The sequence below is a fragment of the Cygnus atratus genome, chromosome 3 (assembly GCF_013377495.2).
Source record: "Cygnus atratus isolate AKBS03 ecotype Queensland, Australia chromosome 3, CAtr_DNAZoo_HiC_assembly, whole genome shotgun sequence".
Taxonomy (NCBI): Eukaryota; Metazoa; Chordata; class Aves; order Anseriformes; family Anatidae; genus Cygnus; species Cygnus atratus.
The window spans coordinates 83,107,253-83,119,760 of NC_066364.1; the positions used below are offsets into that span (position 1 = coordinate 83,107,253).

At 43.0% G+C, this 12,508-nt stretch overlaps 1 protein-coding gene across 4 annotated transcripts in view; it reads left to right on the forward strand.

The window, feature by feature from the left end:
• SDCCAG8 (SHH signaling and ciliogenesis regulator SDCCAG8) overlaps positions 1-12,508 on the forward strand; it is a 109,698-nt gene that overhangs the window by 95,467 nt on the left and 1,723 nt on the right. For all 4 annotated transcript variants that reach the window (XM_035564055.2, XM_035564072.2, XM_035564062.2 and 1 more), the window contains 2 exons: positions 6,290-6,416; positions 8,310-8,392. In XM_035564055.2, coding sequence (XP_035419948.1) covers positions 6,290-6,416; positions 8,310-8,360 — 178 coding nt within the window. In that variant the 3' untranslated portion in view covers positions 8,361-8,392. The remainder of the gene's footprint in view (positions 1-6,289; positions 6,417-8,309; positions 8,393-12,508) is intronic.

A 12,508-nucleotide genomic window follows, 5' to 3' on the forward strand; every position in this document is an offset into this window, starting at 1 on the left:
AGTGTCCTAGCTGTCCATGGAGCTGGTTGAAGACACGAAAAGGTGGTGAATGTAAATTTTACTGCTTTTACTAAAGGGCAACATCATTTCTGCTACAAAAAGGAAAGCAAGAAAAATAGCAGAGCTGAGCTGGACAGCAGAGGGGAACTGTGCTGCTGTCGCTGCAAGAGGGAATGGGGAGTGACAGCAGCTGGGGCTGCTGAAACAAGCCATTCCTCTCTCACTGTGAGCACCAGCCGTACACCCGAACTCTTCACGTGGCAGTAAGTCTGGTTTCCAAAACTCTCATGTAGGCAGAGCAAGCCTGATCTTTGATTTATGTGTAGCAGTTTTTTACTGTAGGCAGTGCCTGCTTTATCTGTGTCAAGAGCAAGCTGTGATCACCAGTTTGTATTTAAGGTTGTGTGGTGCTTCTTGTTTTAAGACACTGTTAAGTTCTTTGTGATTTCATTGGGCTTGCCAAAACTTGTGCTTTAGGCTGAAACTGTTCAGCAGACTCATGGTGGGCCTTGGAAAGAGGTGAGAGAGGCCGAGCAGTGGAGCTGCAGTGGAGGTGGAAGCCGGGGTGGGAAGAAGCTGCACAGAGAGCCTTTGCACTGGCATTTCCTAACTCTCTGAGTATCTGAATATACAAATTCAACATCCTTTAACGTGGTGTAGTACAACTATCTGTGAAGTATCGCAACTTAAAACACTTCCCTACCATTTTAGTGCGATAGCAGATTTGCAGGATGACCTTAAAAAAAACGCTAATAGTGGGTAGAAGTTTGCTGAAAGAAAATCTACTGGGTTTTGTTGTCTTTTCTGACCGCCTTGTTCCCTCTTATTGTAACCACCTTGTTTTTAATCCTGCATGTGGTTTCACAGTTCACAGAGCGCTAGAAACACCTGAGGTTCACAAATGGCCAGCCACTGATCTGATGTTGCCTTCATTTTGAGGCAGATCCTCCTTCAATAGCATCTCTGCAGCCTTGCAGGTCCGTGGCCTTGCTCCTGAACTTCCACCTTGCCACCAGAAGCAGCATCTGATCGCTGCATCCACCTCCAGGCCCGCGGGAGCCAGGGGAACGCCATGAGGAACTCGTAGCCTGTCGCTCTGCCCTTCTCCTGCAAAGGGACGTGTCGTTCCAAGCCTCTTGGCTGCGCCATGCCGCCTTTTCATGACTTGGGCCTTCTGCAGCCTCGGGGCCCTTCTCGCCAGCGGGCGAGCGGCAGGCGCCATGCCCGGTGCTGCTGTGGCCGCCTGGGCGGAGAGGCCCTGGGCCCGGTGGGCCACCCTCCATTTCCTTGGCAACCGGCAGATGGGGGTTTCGGCGGGGGTCAGCGGGGGGGGGGGCCGCGCCGCTCAGTAACAGCCCTTTCAGCTCTGACAGCTCTGCGCGGGCTGGCCAGCGGTAGTTATCAGATTACTTGTATTAAAACCTAATTAAGATGTGTGCCAGTAAATGCAGCGTGGTTATTGGATTTGGTGATTTAGCGGCTGTAGGTTGCTGCAATCCAATCACGCCGTTTCAGCAAATTCAGCTCTGCAGAGTAGAGGGAAAGCGTTTTACGTTAGTACCCTGACTGTACTGAAAGAGTAAATAACCTTTTAATGCCTCTGTTTTGTCAAGGACTGATCCCCGCTGCTGGATGGATGCACGCTACCCACAGATCTTTGCATATTAATTTCTTTCAAATCAACTTTAAAACCCCGAGGAGGGCCGACAGGTTGTATCGGCTTTTGTTGTACCAGCTTTTCCCTTCAGCGCTCGCGGCTGCCTGCAGATTAATGGACCTGTGACTTCCCCAGGGCAGGGGCTCGCTGCGCACTCACTGCTGGAGCCTGCTGGGTGCCCCTGCTTCAGCAATGGGTCTTGATAGAAAAGAAAGAAAGTTTTATTTTTGTCTGTAGGATACACAGTGCTAGTTCAGCTTTGTGCTGTTAAACGCTGTGGAAGTTAATTCTGCTGAGTGTAATTCACTTTGGTACCAAAGGTCTGCTCTGTGCTCCATGTTTCACACAGATTCTGTAGTGTCTTGCAAGGGTTGTCTATTCCTACCTGTCCAAATGTAGCAAAACATCTCTCTCCTTTTCCATTTCGTTTCAGGACAACTAGGTACTAGCCTAATCTCGGATCCAAATTTAATTTCTGTGCTGAGTGAGAGATGTGCTCTACTGCAGGTTGTAGCATGAGCTGCACAAAATGAGCAAGGTAGCTTGGAGCCCTGCTAACATAAAGCTGCATTCAAGTGCTAAATACTGAAAATCAGAATGAATTGCTCACTGTGAAGTGCTCATTGCAGCTTGCGGTGCCTCAATTTTGCTCTTCTGTGGATGCACTTGCCTCACAAAGCTGTATCTTACCTACTGCCATATCAAAACAGGAATTCTGGTTTAGACTGGTTAAGTTTGCATGGAAAATTATTTTAAGGGTATTAATACTATTAAATATGAGCTACCCTTGGTGTAAGGTTATCCTGCAAGTAGTCCAAATATAATACGCTTAGAGTTACACGACGGAAACTTGTGCTTTGAAGTAACGTGACAGAGGGTGGAGTCAGGCCCTACCCTTCAGCGCTCCCAGGCCACAGAGCAGCAGTCGCTGCCATCCCAACTGGAGAGCTCTTGCCACTTTGGTGGAAAATGAACTCATTTGGAATGGAGGGGAAGCATGCGGTGGTCACGCAGATGCTCAGGACGCAGCGCACGTTTGCCTGGTCTGTGGTGTTGCCAAGGTGAACATGGTGACTGTGCAACCTCACTCGCTCGTATTAGCAAAATGTGCAGAAGGTTCTGTCACCCAGTTGTAAAAATGATGGCAGGCATCGATGTGCAGTTGTAACATATGGGAAGTACAGTGAATGTGGGTGGAGCTGTTCATTTCTCATCTTGAATCATTTACGAGATCAGCAGGCAGGCCAGATACAATGCATATGGGAATGTGTGGCTGTGCTGCACATGTCACACGTAATAGCAGACACTGTGAGAGGGCCCAGAGCCTGTCCTCGGGAGCTAAATGCACTGGAGCAGGCTGGTAGTCCCAGCGTGCAGACCAAGGGCCAGCTTGGCAGCAGTTTTGGGAGAGCAGACTGGTAGACAGAATTTGGGAATTCATAGACTGAGATGTGTGCTGACTAGATGTACTCCCTCATTATCTGTTGTGACCCAGAACTGTAGAAAGGAACATTATTAACCCTGTACTCAAGCACTGGAGCTGGATACAGATGATACAAGTTGTGGCCTGCTAGTCAAGCCTAGTTCAGTGGCTGTGTCGTTTTCCATCTTTGTTCAAGGGGACAGTCTAATGTAACATGGTGGGTGATAAAGTTACAAAACAGAGAAGTGTAGTTGAGTAGTATTGCCGTAATTAAATAATTCTTAATTTGGATGAACTATTGTAAATACACTTTAAAAGGATCTGATAGGATCCTGTAGATAGAGCCTTACAATAGAAAGCACTAAGGCTCATATCCAGCGATGTTTTGAAATTTGCATGTGCTGCCTGTGAGTATCTAGTAGAAAGTGTTGTTTTGATGTAGAATTTACATGAGCTGGAACTTACTTCAGTCCGCGTGCCAGAACTGGAGGAAGTTCCTTGCACTGAAGTGGTGGCTCTTCAGCTGGAGCCTTCTTCTTGCAGAAGAGACGCCTGGAAGGGCCCTTACTCATGGGCTTCTTCACTGGTGGCTGCTCTTGCATCCAGAATGGGCCCTCTTTGCAATGGGCAACGCAACTGTGTTGCTGCTTGAGGGGCTTACGCACTTAACCATGTCTTTAGCTGCTAGGAGTGATAATTATGTGTAAGATGGTCTCTCAAGGACCCTTAAAACAAACTGAAGCACTGGTATAATGGAAAAATTGCTAATTAAATATAGAAGTCAGCAGAAATTTAACTTTAAGGGCTTGAATCCAGACCACAGTTGGTGGTTGTTGAGTGGGGCTTTCACGCTGTCTGAGATAACCTTGCGTGAAGAGGATTTCATAGCCTCAAGGCTTCACCTATGCAGGGAGGCACTGGAGTTTTTTTTCCTTTTCTGTCTGAAGACAGCACGTTCTAGTTACATCTCCCTACCAGTGCTGTTATAAAGTAGTGAGTACAGTATAAATAAAGGACTGGAAGATGACTTTATTACAAATAAAGGAGTCCAGTAAGCTCACAAATCCTCAAGGTAAAGGAAATCAATGGCAAAATAGTAAGCAGAACTCAGCTCTCCAGTCTGAAGCTCTTGCTACATTGCCTCCAGGCTACATTGCCTCCAGCAAACTGTACCACTGTCTGTGCACTCAGTGGGAGCAATCTGATGCTCTTGGAGGAGCTAGTGTCCTTAAAAACAGAACAAAAAAGTACAAGTGCATTTTTTTGGTTTGTGAGGGAATTTTGTTTCTCTTTTTTTGTTGGTGGAAGTGGTGGTGGTGGTTTTTGTTTGTTTTGTTGAGTTCCACACCTCTGAAGTCACCCTTTGTAAAGAAATCAAGCATAAACAGCTCATGTATCGACATGTTATAGTTTAGAACATACAGGGACTGTGAAATTAGACACACAGCATGTAAGTGTGTATTTAGTAGAATATTCTATGCTATCAAAGTGATCTTTTTGTTTACTTCATTGGATGTTTACAACCAGCTGTCACTGTTTGCAGCTAGCTGCAGTTACTTTTGTTCTGATCCCCAGGAGATGGTCCTGCAGCTCCTCAAATCCCTTTTTGCAGCTATCCATTAGCAGAGTAACAGGACAGGATGAAATATGTCCATTCACAGTGTTTGCTGCATTATTGTTGCAGTTTGACTTCAAAGAAGGTGTCTGATAGAGATAGACCACTAAATACTGTTTTTCACTTAAATTTTGGCAAATTTGTTTCAGCTAAGTTTTACTAGATTTTTATCAGGAATTTCAGGGGTGTTTACTAATGCAGTTATTTGAACAATCCTGATTAAGAATGTGAATATTCAGAGCGATTAGCTTAGCTGAGTTACGACAGCTGTACAACTCAAAACTACCACATGGAGTTGAAAGTAGAAGGATTCAGAAAATCACATGCCTTATTGTGAGCACATAACTAATTCTATTCAAAACACAGACTGTATGAGAGATACAAGCCTAAGCACCTTGTTCAGCTGAAGCTGTATTTTGAAATGGTGAGCAAGAAATAGTTTACAAAGCAAGTGCAGCATTTAGATCCAGAACTAACCATAACAAAACCCAGGTTGGTTCATGCTCCCTAAGTAAATAGTGTTTAGATGTACAGGCTTTTCTCTAGAGCACAGATACTTAAAGAACAGAAGCTTCTAAGATATCTGCAGGGACTTGTAGTTAAAGATGTTTCCACTTAAAGAATGAATGAAAAGCGTTTAAAGTAAAAACACAATTTTCATCTTATTTCTGTTTACTTTCCTTGTTACAGATCCAAGCAAACTTTTAAGATTTTTTTCATGGCAGGATTCAGAGGGCTAAACAGTCACTGGGGACATTCCAGGTTTTGTGATTAAAGAAGTAAATGTGCAGTCGCCCTTTCTACATGGATGTTGTTATGCTTGTTTCTCAAGTGTAAGCAAAGCCTTTGTGTACCCCTGCTGACACCCACTGGCTTGTTCCCCCTGTTTTGCAGCCCCTGATGAGAAGCCTTTGGAGTGGTGGGCTCTGACATTCTTCCAGAGGAATCTCTTTTAGAGATTAACGCTGACATGCTCAATTAACACTAAGCTCACTTTAAATAACGTTGTGCTCTGTAATGAGTTTTGGGCATTGACCAGGTTGTAAAGAGCAGTGGAATGAAAACTAAACTTTCTGTCACTTCAGGTCCAGTTTGTCAGGGGGTTGGGATACTTGGATTTATAACCTGGGCTAATGTAATTGAAATAAGTGCCTAAAATCAGGAAAGTGGTTTCTGAAGGAGCTACAGGGTGCGTAGGTCTGCTGACAGGTTTATTGCCGTGTCCCAAGAACAGCCCTGAACTCACAGCACCCTTTCAGTAGAAACGAAGAGCAAGGCATGGCTTGCTCAGCTGCAGTTGTCAGGATGCAGTCCTGTGGTCTTTACTGATGTCACTGAATGGCAAAACTGACTTGTTGTCGTGTCACGACAGGGCTTCTAAGTTAGAAGTGCAGACATTTAAAAGTGCTCATTTAAAGTGTCAAGATCAAATGTATTGAGTGCCCATCTGAGGAGTAATAATACTTCAGTCTCAGCCCAACACTAGGCCAAGCTGTGTCATCTGGGAGCTTGCACCTGCCAGTGCAAAGATCAAAGCTTCTGCAAAGAACTCCAACTTGAGACACACTGTAGTCTTTTTATCTATTTTTTACAGGTTGCACCAGCTTGACAAGCACTGTCAGGCCACTGCCCAGCAGTTAGTGGAGCTACTCAACAAACAGAATCAGCTCTTCAAAGAGAAGCAGCTGCTAACAGAAGAGGTGCAGTTTCTGCGAATCCAGGTACTGGGCCAAAAGAAAAGAAAGTCTGAAGGGAATATTCTGCAGCTTTAGCAGAGAAATCCACCAGCAGTCTCTTTTCAGCTCTGGGGTTTTATTGCTGTTGTTCTAAACAAGGCATTGCCTTATGAAAAAAAAAAAAAAAATTTCCTTGCAACTGGAGGTAGACTGGTTGCTGGATTAGAGTCCCACTTAAACTAAATGAAGAGACAATAGAACAGCAGTAGTTATTCTTGGTTACAGTTCCTAGCTTTCTTATTGGAAGATTTCGTGTTCCTTTTCCAGAGAAAAGGGAAATCTGTTCTTCCACAGCATTAACATTTAAATAGTAGCTTGATGCTGATAATTTCTTGGAGCGTTTTGCTGACATTTGTCAGACTTAAGTCCCCCTACCACTTTGTGATTTTTTCCCCTTATTTTTAAATGTTACTTGTCTTTCCTGCTGCTTCGTGACCACTCACCCAAATGTGAGGTGGAGAATGTGAAATCAATCCACCTGAGCACTACTCACTGCAGTGCACCTTTGGCAGGACCAACTGTTGCTTCCAGTGGTCTCTAGGATGCTGCAGGTTCTCATGGGCTGTTGTTGCTTGGGTTTTTGGCCACTGTTCTTCAGTCGTTGCTTTTGAAATAAGGGAGAGGACTGCATGGTTTGCTTCATTCTTTCCCTTTCATCCATTTGTTTCAGAAAAAAGAGGAAGAAAGAGAAATACTAAGTACAGAATGAGGTTTTTCAGTAAAACTATTAAATAATCAAACCCTTGTTTTGTGACTAAGTGAATCACCTAATTCAACCATGAATGATGTTTTCTAACTAATAACTGGAGTTCTGTTAAAAAGGTAACAAGTTCAGTGGAGAAAATGTTGTCCGGTAGCACACTTAGCAGTAAACAGAAAATAGGTGTCTTACAACTTTCAAATATTTACATCACCCTATTTTCCATAGGCTTTTTAGCTGTAGGATTTAATAAATGTTTAACTTAGGAAAATAAAATCCATATTTTGTTACGCTTTTAATCACGTCAGTGTGTTTGGTTTTACAGGATTTGCTGTCGGTAGACAAACCTGGTAACCCAAGATAGTGTAAGGTTATCAGCATGTAGTAATTACTGACAAATTTTAGGGCAACCATAGTGTTCTCTCTATAAGATGGTTGAAGAACATTTGCCATTCAGAAAAGAAAATGAAAGTTGCTACTCTAAGGGAAGCACTCTAGGTAATATGAAGAGACTTCATACGTAGTCCACAGAGATTCTGTCTTTGATAATGTGTTTTATCTGGAAGTGAGCATGTTTTTATGAGGTTGGGCGAAAGTACTAAATCGTACAAATGAGGAAAAAAATCATTCAGATATACTCTCAAGACCTGACTAGCAAAAACTTCCTTGTTTTTCTCCGTTATAAGTTAATTGTGTTCCAGAGGATGCTTTTTAACATATGAATATTCAGAAGAGAAGAATGTATTTTTTAAAAATTATTACAAAATGAGTCCTAAAAATCTGTTTGCTGCTATTGAAAGCAACAGTGATTCTCTGGGAACTGGAATTCAGCCCAAAAAAGCTGTCTGGAATATCAGACAATTGTTTGAAGAAAACTAAAGGACATTTCACTGTAAATTGGAGATTTTAACTACAGAAAGATGTACATAGCTATTATAGAAATATATGTTAAAAATATCAGTTGTGTAATCAGTATTGATCAGAGGTGAAAGTGACTTATGCCATGTTTTACCGTGTTATTCAACAGCTATCCTTTGCAGTTAGTTTAGGGTTTTGGGGGGAGGGGGAGAAACCACTCATACCTAATGCTTTTAAAATGATGTAAAATACACTAACTGAAATTTGGTATTGTATCTTGGAACATAAGCCACTAGTAACTCTGCAATTGCATATTTCAGGAAAAGAAATGGGATGCAGATCTCAAACAGGACACAGATGGAATCAAGTAAAAACCTGGATGGATAAAGAGAAATGAGCATAAGTAGGTATTTTTTCTATACACTATATATAGAGGAAAGGGAGGGAGAGGAAAGGAGGACTAAAACTATTTGCAGATGTGGGTTGAATCTGGCAAACACTTCAAGACAAAGGGAGAAGAAAGTGTTTGAAATGTTTTGGGGCTAGAAATTGTTGGGGGGGGGGGGAGCTGTGTGGTGTTGTTTTTCTCTTTTCATACTGTTAAAAATTTAGGGCAAGCTCTCCAGAAAAGAAACAGGTTTACCTGACAGGATTTAAAAAAACACAAAACTTATAATTTAAATTGGAGAGAAAAGAGGACATACAACTCTTGGCAAGGTGGGAACTTTTACAATTCAAATTTTACCTTAGATACCTTTGGAGCTAGATAATCACTGTGGGTTCCTCTTTTGATTTGGAGTTGGTTAACTTTGTCACTTGCAGCAGTATTTTCCTTCTCAGAAAGCAAAATGCTATTTCTTTAGAAAGGCTTCAGCTTGTTCTATAATGAATCATAAAAACTTAGTGTCATGTTGTAAGAAACATTATATAAATAATTGCATTTGGAGTGGTGCTGTTGGAATGATAGCACTGCTATAGTTTATATCTGTTCTTACAGTGTTGTAAGCATTACCTTTTTAAAAAAAAATGCAATTGAAGTCCCAGATTTTAAAATTGTTTCATTATTTTAATCTAGCTGATTTACAGGGAAAATAAAAACAAACAAACAAAAAAACTACTGCCAAACCTTTAGCCTTTGTAGGATTTCCAGTGCTCATATTTGCTATATATGGGGGAAAAAACAGAAAGAGAGAAAGAGGTCTTTAAATCCTGCTACATTTTGGTGTGTTGAGAATCTGTTTTTCATGGAAAACTCATGTGATACTGTAAGGAACATTCTTGATTTCATAATGAATGAAGAAAAAAAGACATTATAAAAGAAATACTTGATCCTGCTACATGCTGAATTCCTTACAGGCAACATAAGTTAAAAAGCTTTTTGCATCCTTGTTGAAGGAGTAACCAAGGCAAGTACCATAGGATTCAAAAACACCTTTCTCGTCCTTGGCAATAAATCACAGGCTTTTGAAATAATGGCATTAAATCTCATGTTACTGGAGGAAGCTCAGAACAATCACCTGCCTACAACCTTTGGGCTAGGCTAAGTATTTACTTGGAAAATATTTGTCCCATGGACAGAGGATAGCAGAAAGCTCCCATTACCCATACCACTAGCACAGATTGATGTCACTGTCATTGTTTTTCCAGTTCACTTCCTTGTCAAACTTCTCTTGTGTATCCTCCATTCTAAAATGTAAAGCAGGCTCCAGGCATAGCCCCTGAGAAGTAGAGGAGTGAAATTCTGTCCTTCCCACTGAAGGCAGTAATGGGTACATGATGAAGATGCTCACACCAAAATTTTAATTTTCAGAGAGTTAAAAAGGATCAGTATGATAATTTGGCCTGACCTTACAGCATGTGCTGTAGATGAAGCCTTCACATTAATATTTAATAAAGGTATACAGCTTAACACAGGCAGATCCACCAAAAGGTAGTCCAAAGTTTAATTACAGGATTTATGCCTCTGATTTTGAAAGCTTTTGAAGGATCCAGGTTTTGTGTTTCTACCTTTGAAAGTCTCTCTTACATGGCAAGTTACTGCAAATCAGGAGAGCAAGCGATACGTAACTCCCATCCTATATAGTTACTAAATACAAATATGTGTAATAGAGGAAAAAAAAATCTAAACTGAGATGACTAGAAACCTCAGCACTGTCCACCCAGTGTGTTTATGTTTCTGAAGGCTGGAATGTGCTTCACTTGCAGGATCTGCCTTGGTGTCCCTCAGTTTTACAGAAATAGCTGTTTGTCCCAGTTTTAATCCCCTTGCAGACTCTGGCCAGCTGAGCCCGCCAGCGTGCAGACCAGCTGACAGGATTGGGACCTCGGGGATTACCCCCAGCCATGTCTGCCGTCCCACGCCGCTGGTCTGTCCTCTCCACAGACATCTCCCTGTGCAAGTCCGCCCTTCCCCATGCTCTCCAGATTGTCGTGCCGCTAAAACTGCCTCCTCCCTCATTTCAGGTGTCCTGTATTTCAGTGAGCCTCTCTCTCTGTGAACAAACCGCTCCTTTCCCAAACAGAACATAAAATATAGTCACCCTTGAGTATCTTCCCCTCCTCACCCCTCTCATTGCTTAGTGGGAGGTACTGTCAGAATTACAGCTGGTCCTGGGCTGAGATTGTCTTTGTTCTCTTAGGTCTGCATGAATTTTCAGCGGGGCCCCAGCAACAAATGCAGTGTTTGATGGGCTCCCAAGTGCCTTTTTTTTTTTTTTTTTTAACTTAAACATTAAAGCTAGCCTTCTGTATGTTCAGAAAATGAGTAGCCTTTCCACCTCTGATGTCAGAATTGATTCAGGCTGATCCTTACGTGGGCTTTTTTTTTTTCATTGTGGTCTTAATGCACAAAAATGTGCATCTGTTGGATTTTTTTTGTAACAGCCAGTGACATTCTACAGACAAGGTGGGTTTTTTGGAGCAGGAGAAAGTAAGGTTGTCACTACTGCTTAGGTGGAGTTTAGTCAAGTGGTGATGAGTGTTAAACCATGGTAGGTGGTGCTTTGGGTTTTGTGATGCTGCGGCTGGATGCAGGAGGCTGGTACTGGCCGGGAGATGTCTGGCAGGGGGAGCAGCAGTGCAGGAGCTAGGCCTGGCCCCTCTGAGAGCACCACGCTGGGGTCTGCAGCTGTGCAAAGGAGCACTTGGGCCCCTAAGCCACCTGAGTGCTTTCTGACCAAACAAGCAGCTAGTGGCTGCTGTCCCTGCACGTGTAACTAGCATTAACATCGGTTAAAACATGGGTTTCTATGGCTTTGCTACCTACAAAACTGTAATCAGTAAGACTAGCCAGCCACACATTAAAAGAGCTGCCCCTGAGGGGAGGGAGGGTGGGGAGAACTTCGAGCACTTTGTGCTGCAGCACTCTGCTCACTCAGCTGGGAGGAGGAGAGTGGCACATCCCAAACAACTGCTTTAGCATCCAGTCTGCTGTGCAGTTGGGCACGCTGAGACTTTGCCAGTATTTGCACTTTATTTTTGAAGCAGATGAAGCCTGGCTGTAGTCAGGTGGAGAAATGCCGACTTTGTCAACCATGCTGAGGTTCAGCATCTTGCAAAGCATTAACTTGGGGTAACTGTGGCGATGGAAGAACCGCAGGCAGCCTGCAGCGCTAGAAGTGGCCGTCTTGGTACCTAACCCATTTACACGCATACGAGCAGGGCTAATGAAAACCTTTCTGTGGCTTCAGGTGGTAAGGAAAGGCAACGGCAGCTCCTTAGTTAGAGGCATAGATGACAGTGTGAAATTTCTAGGCTAGAAATGTACTGAAGTTTGGTTGTATAAAACACAGCTGTCTGAGAAGGGGTACCTAAAAGAACAAGCAGTGGTACTGAGGATGCTCGTTCCAGTAGCCAGGGGAGAGAGCAGTGCGCTAACGCGCTGGGCATTTGGCTGAGCCTCAAAGGGCAGCCTTGACAAGACCTGCCAGGGATGCTGCGAGCCACAAGTGGCCAGGAGACTACTTCAGGAGCTGGGTGGAGTGCTCTTTGTCTTTTTAATCTGTTCATATTCTAATGCTGGCCCTACGCAGAGGGTTAATGAAGCATGGCCTAGGCTTCCTGTGGCTGTCACTAACTAGCCCCTGATGCTGAGTCTGACCCCTAACTCATTCCAGGGATGTAATTCATTTTTCAGAGCACTGGTTGCGGATACAACCATAGCACTGATGCGGTGCATGTATTCTGGGGACAAAAAAGTACCATGTTATTGTTTTAATTAAGTCTTTAATGAACTGCAACATTATAAATCCTTTTTTAACTCAGCCCTCGTTACCTTACCAACTCAAAAAAAAAAAAAAAGGGCAAGCAAAAAAAAAAGCAAAACTCTGTAAGTCCTCTAATGCAAAATCAGCCCAAATTGAAAGTTTATTTTTATTTGAAGTCATTTACATCTCTTAAATTCAAATTTCAGAACTCCAGTTGCTTAATTCTAGGTAACTACCCCAGCTCCACTAGAGTTTGATGTCTCGCCCTTAATTAAGTCGTGAAGTGCTACTGAGGAGGCACAAACAATAGCTAT